The 6,270-nt window shown below is 39.2% G+C and overlaps 1 protein-coding gene across 2 annotated transcripts; it reads left to right on the forward strand.

The window, feature by feature from the left end:
- Positions 1-953: 953 nt before the first annotated feature.
- LOC122020755 lies at positions 954-5,401 on the forward strand. Of its 2 annotated transcripts, none has more exons than XR_006122315.1 (6): positions 954-1,982; positions 2,665-2,720; positions 2,793-3,026; positions 4,286-4,574; positions 4,698-4,850; positions 4,979-5,102. XR_006122315.1 is itself a non-coding variant. In XM_042578774.1 (6 exons), exons 1-6 carry the CDS (start codon positions 1,053-1,055, stop codon positions 5,130-5,132), a joined length of 1,860 nt encoding a protein of 619 aa, XP_042434708.1. In that variant the 5' UTR covers positions 954-1,052; the 3' UTR covers positions 5,133-5,401. The 2 variants fall into 2 exon arrangements, 1 of the variants encoding a protein (XP_042434708.1); XM_042578774.1 differs by having other exon boundaries at positions 4,654-4,850; positions 4,979-5,401.
- The last annotated feature ends 869 nt before the right edge of the window (positions 5,402-6,270 follow it).

The raw sequence follows: 6,270 nt of genomic DNA on the forward strand, positions 1-6,270 counted from the left end.
AATTTTAAATTTATTAAAAGATATATATTATTTTAATATTTATCGAAGAGGATATCTTTTTAAATGTAATTTTTATTTTATCTTTTTGATAATTTAATTTTTTCTATTATTTTTTTCTCTTTCATTTTTCTCTCTCTTCTCAATTTTTACACCGGCATAATATTTGAATAACATTATATAGATTTAGTCAATTTTTTCATAATATTTTAATACATTTTAAGAAGTCAAAAATGAATAATATATTTGAACTTTTTATAATTTTAAAATTAAATCTACTGAAACTGAAATAGATGTAATCGAATCTCTATAGGTCCATTAGTAGATTTCGGTCAAAAATCTATTGATGGTACTAGAAAATTCCGATTATATTTCTTATGAATTTTTGAGTTTTCAAAGAGTTCAAATATGATATTTTTTATTTCAACTTTTCATATATATTAATATATAAAATAAAAGAATAATGACATTGGACATAATATTTTAAAATAGAGATAAAATTAAAATAAAATATTTTTAAACTCTTTGTTTTTTTACCTCCCAAATTGGAGTATAAAAAATTGTATTAATTCATTAACATACAAAAGATAAAATTTACTCTTCTCTCTTTTACTCCTCTCTAACTCACTCCTTCCGGTCAAAATTATCTAAGCGCTTATTTACACTTTCGTCCCCTTCCCCTACCTCCCTCCTATGCACACTTTTGTCCGCTTCCCTCACTTCCTCCCAAACACAGCGAAAGTAAACGGCCGTGGGAGAGTAAAACCAGAGAGGTCGCTTCGCACGTGATCGGTCGCCGGCGATTCGGTCCACGTGGACTGGGCGGCTTCCAACTTCCCTAGACACGCGCCGGAGAAGAAAATAATAAATAAATAGAAAATATTTAATTAATGATTTTTTTAAAAAAATTATGACCATTTCTAGCTTCACCTCTCTCTTCTCGTCGTCGTATAAAAGGCCCCGCCTTGTCTCTCTAACGCTCAGAGCAGGCAAGCAAGCAACCCATTGGCAAGGAATTTGCAAGGAAGCCTCTCTCCCTGTATCTCTCTCCTCCAATGGATCGCGATCAGGAAGCGGAGCGGGAAGAGGTCGCTGGCGAAGAGGGGTTTGGTCATGGTGGAGAGAAGAATGAGTACCTGAAGGGAGTGGAGTTTGTCCTGCCGCACTCCTGTCTTCCACTGCCGGAGCCCCCGGCTGGGCTTGCGAAGGAGCGCTCTATCGGGCCGGACGAGGAGCGGCTCCCCATCGGGCGATCCGCCTCCCTCAACTCTGCCGTCGAGTTCATCCGCGACAGGAGCAGCGTCTTCTCCGCCGCCATCGTTAGGCGATTCTCCTCCTCCTCCTTGAAGGAACCGCCGCTGCTCGACGGCAATTACGACCCTGCTGCACCACCCGCCACTGAGTTTCACCTCCACGGTCTCAAGGTCGTCGTGCGGGTCAAAGGAGAGAGCGAGACAGAGGAGAAGACAGAGGCTGCAAGGGTATTAGGCTTCGAGATCAAGGGCCGGGTCAGCTTCTTCTCCCGCTCCGGCTGCCGCGACTGTGGAGGCGTCCGATCCTTCTTCCGCGAACGGGGCATTCCTTACGTCGAGATCAACTTGGACGTGTTCCCGGAGCGGGCTCTGGAGCTGGTGGAGCTGGCCGGGAGCGCCGCCGTGCCGGCTATCTTCTTCAACGAGAAGCTGCTGGGAGGACTGGTTGCGCTCAATTCCCTGCGGAACAGCGGGGAATTCGATCGGCGGCTGCGAGAGATGGCCAGCCGGCGGTGCCCGGACACGGCGCCACGGATGCCAGTTTACGGATTCGACGACGAGGAGGAGCTGGAGGGGGAGCGGCCCGACGCGATGGTTGCCGTGGCGAGAGTTCTCCGGCAACGCCTCCCTATCCAGGATCGGATCACCAGGATGAAGCTCGTCAAAAACTGCTTCACCGGCGGCGACGCGGTCGAAGCCCTAATCGGCCACCTCGACTGCGGCCGCAAGAAGGTAACTCGCCCTCCTCCCTATCCCTCTTCTCCTCGATCCAATCTCATCCGTTCGATTAGAATTCCCACGGCTAGGATGACGATCCGATTCCAGAAACACTAGAGGGGGGAAGGCAAGTGCGAGAGGGGTGGCCTCGTTGAGTCCGTTGGCCGGCTGGTCCAAGGTTTAGTTCAATCCTCAGTTGACATAATAGCTTCCGTCCCAGCGTATAACGTAATTAATTAATTTTACATCGTCTTGATTTGTTGGACATGGGTGATATTGGTGACAAAATTTAATTGGTTTGAGTTGTTAAAAAAAAATTCAGTTTAATCAGTTTCAATTTATTCCATTCAGTTGATTAAACAGTCATACGCGAACAACTTTATAATTGCGCTGGGCTCCATCTCGGAAAAAGGTCTTTTCTTATGCCAAGACTTTCCATCCATTTTTTAAAATTAAAATATCTTCACTAACAACATGTCCTCATCCAAATGTGAATCCTGTTTGTTTCAACGTCGTTCCATCTACTTCTTTCATAAGCAAAAGGGTCAACCCTTTTTTTGTTACAAAAGGGCTGACTTTGCTTATGCCATGCAATTTCTGACTAGTACAACAAAGATAGATATTTTCCTAACTCCTACATTGATATCCATTTCATCACACCAGTTATTGCATTGGTCTCTAATTTGGTTTACTACAGGCGATCGAGATCGGTAAAGAGCTTGCCAGGAAGCACTTCATACATCATGTATTCCGGTGAGTCTTAATTATGATGAATTTACTTTTGTCCAACTACTAGCTTATTTGCATGACAATTGATTTATACAGGGAGAATGCCTTCGAGGATGGGCGTAATCATTTCTACCGTTTCCTGGAGCACGAGCCATCGATTCCTAGATGCTTCAACTTCAGGGGAACAACTAATGATAATGAACCCAAGCCAATTCAAACTGTTGGGCACAAGCTTACTAAGCTAATGCAAGCAATTCTTGAAGCTTATGCATCTAATGATAGGCGCCATTTGGACTATGGTCGTATAGGTGCCAGTGAGGAGTTCCGAAGGTATGTGGGTTCTCGGTATTGCTGTTACACTATAATCGCATTCGCAATGTGCTTTCCTTGTTGCATTGTTTGATCGTTTGACCTAAACTAACTTAAATTATTATGCTTCAGGTTCATGTGGAAATCTTCAGTCAATGTAAATTTATTTAAATATAAATATAGATGATGATGATGTAGTAGAGAATAGAGTTCAATAACGTAAAAGGATCCATATAAGTTACTCTATCTAGTGAAATAAGACTTGATGTAGTAAAGGATAGAGCTCAATAACTAGAAGGATCAATATAACCGACCCTATCTAGTGAGATAAGATTTGATTATTATTATTATAGTATTCCTTTTGAAAAAGTATAGTCACTTGTGCCTATTCCATCGGTCATATTCCTTTTTCCTCGTGAACTTATGCCTTTTCTCGCATTTGCATATTCAGGACATCATCAATCTGTTACAGTTTCAGTAGAAATTTTCAATCACTTTAGGAAAGCAACAAGGAACTACTATGACATTTTCATATTTTCTTGTGCCTTTTCCTCTAATTTCTTTTGATGAATTACAGCAGTTTCATGTCTTTTCCCTCATTTTCATATGCATCTTTTCTTTCTCTCATTGCCCTTCATTTGGGTGCTCCAAATTTGATCAATATGCTGCAGTCTCATGTGGAAATATATAAACAATTGGTTCAATACACCAAGATGTTATTGTTTAGAAAAGCAATTGGTTACTATATAAATGGCGGTGCACGAAACTCCCGCTAATACAAGTCCCGAGAAATGGCTAGACTACTTTGAGTCTATTATACACAGTTTTATTTTGCATTATAAGAGGTTATTTTTGCAATTAGAGCTATTAACCCCAAGGTCACACAATAATAACTTTACCATTGCGCTAAACATTCCCTTCTAATAGGTGACTATATATCATATTCATATTTTCTAATGCATTTGCCCGTATGGCCTTTTGAATAATTATGGCTGTTACCACGTAATATTAGGCTTAAGAGAATACAAGACTAGTATGGTAAGATTTTGCAATTACTTACTGAAAGAAGACTACAAATGATCTTGGGATCTTATTATATCTGTTCTCACTTGGATGTTTGACTTTGATTCAGTATATTTTATTTCGAAAGTGATTGTATGATACTTTTTATCGTGTTGTATCTGAAGTTGGGTTCGTCCTTTTATTGTCAAACTAAGTGATTGAGTACTCCAATTTTCCGTTATAAAGAGAATTAATCAGCTACAAGATTTGTTGTGCAGATATGTTAACCTCATTCGAGATCTGCAACGGATTGATATTTTCAGCCTTTCAGCTGCCAAGAGGCTGACTTTCTTCTTGAACTTGTATAATGCGATGGTCATCGATGCTATCATCAAGATTGGCCGACCAGGAATGATTGACAGGAAGGCTTTCTATACTGACTTCCAGTATATAATTGGAGGCTTTCCTTACTCACTTTCATCCATCAAGAATGGTATCCTCCGATCGAATAGAAGGCAGCCTTACTCATTGGTCAAGCCATTCAGTGCCGGTGACAAGCGGCTAGAGGTATTACCTTTATTTACCTTCCTACTCATACTTTCATTGTCGATGAGGAAGTCTGCTAAAATATAGTCTATTCCTTTAGTTGGTCCCCGATAAGGTTAATCCTTTGATCCATTTTGGCTTAAGCGATGGAACCCGTTCGAGTCCAACTGTAAGGTTCTTCTCTGCCCAAGATGTTGAAGTCGAACTCCGATACGCTGCAAGGGAGTTCTTTCTTCACGGTGGCGTGGAGGTGGATCTTGAGAAGAGGATAGTCCATCTCAACAAGATCTTCAAGTGGTACGTTTGCTCAAAAATGTACATATGTTTATGGATCAGCCAAATGCTGGTCCATTTGCAATCATTCACTATTTTCCTATATATGTTTCGGTACCACTTTGTTAACTAGCTCGAGGTTCGTGATACAGGTATAGCACAGACTTCGGACAAGAAAAAGATATCCTCAAGTTGATCTTGACTTACCTAGATGCAACTAAAGCTGGCCTTTTGACTCATCTTCTGAACGACGGAGGTCCTATCAAAATATCCTACCAAAACTTCGATTGGTCCTTGAATTGTTGATGGCTCTATGTGGTAATGCCATTCGTAGCACTGAGACAACCGAGACGACGGCAAGTATCCACGAGATAGAAAATGTTGTTTGTGTCGTGTGTGTATAACATTCAATCGACTTGCCTCATGCCTCTCTAGAAAGATATAGTAGAGCATGTATGAATGCATTATGATCTTTTATACAAATGTAGTTTAAGAATCTTTCTGTTTACCTAGTTTTTTATGTCATACCCTAGGAGTTATCTCGGTTTGCGAATAAATATGTGAGTTTTTGTGCACGAGAGGGAAGACAGTTTCATCTACTCAATTGATCTAAAATTAGGGGATAGGGAAAGGATGAATATTAAATTCGTTTGTGGATTAATCTTGAGTAATTGTTTATCCTCTCAAAATTGAAAAGAACGACTCTCCGATGATGTCCTCCCAATGTCATTCCCACCATACGATGTCGGCTTGTTGTGAGGTTAGTTTTTGCTCATTGTAGGTGAACTACAATAATGTTGGAGCAAAAACAATACAAAGAAGTTAGATAAATTGAATGCATATAACTGAAGATATTTTTTATGGTTACACCCTCTAGTGTAATAGATCAATTTAAAATTAATCGTATTATTAATTTTTTTTTCCTTAATAGATAACGGACCTCAGAATATTGGCTATAGTATGAACCTCCAAGTGTACTTCTCTAATTTATTCAAATAATCGTTGAAAATTTTTGATGGGACCAGACTGAATATAAGAGAAAAGTATATGTATATGTCATATCAAAATCCAATGAATAGCAAGATCATAAAATTACTATTAAATATGCTTTTACACAAATTCATCATTTCTTGTATTTTTCGTCATTATTTTACAAGTATTATGGATATAATTTATCAACGAATCCACGTATATACATATTATAAATGGACAAATGACTGATAATTTACCTGGCAAAAAATACAGTGAATTATTTCCAATCCATCCAAAACAAAATAGATCATAAAAATATATAAATATATAGGGTAGATGACCTGTAATCTACTCAATAAAGATATATTATATAGACATTCACGGTATAAAAATGGACAATAAACTTCGTCACGGTTTACTTTGACAATTAATAATTACGAAGTAATATATAATAATCAATTTCGATAATAAA

The sequence above is a fragment of the Zingiber officinale genome, chromosome 9A (assembly GCF_018446385.1).
Source record: "Zingiber officinale cultivar Zhangliang chromosome 9A, Zo_v1.1, whole genome shotgun sequence".
In the NCBI taxonomy this organism is placed as follows: Eukaryota; Viridiplantae; Streptophyta; class Magnoliopsida; order Zingiberales; family Zingiberaceae; genus Zingiber; species Zingiber officinale.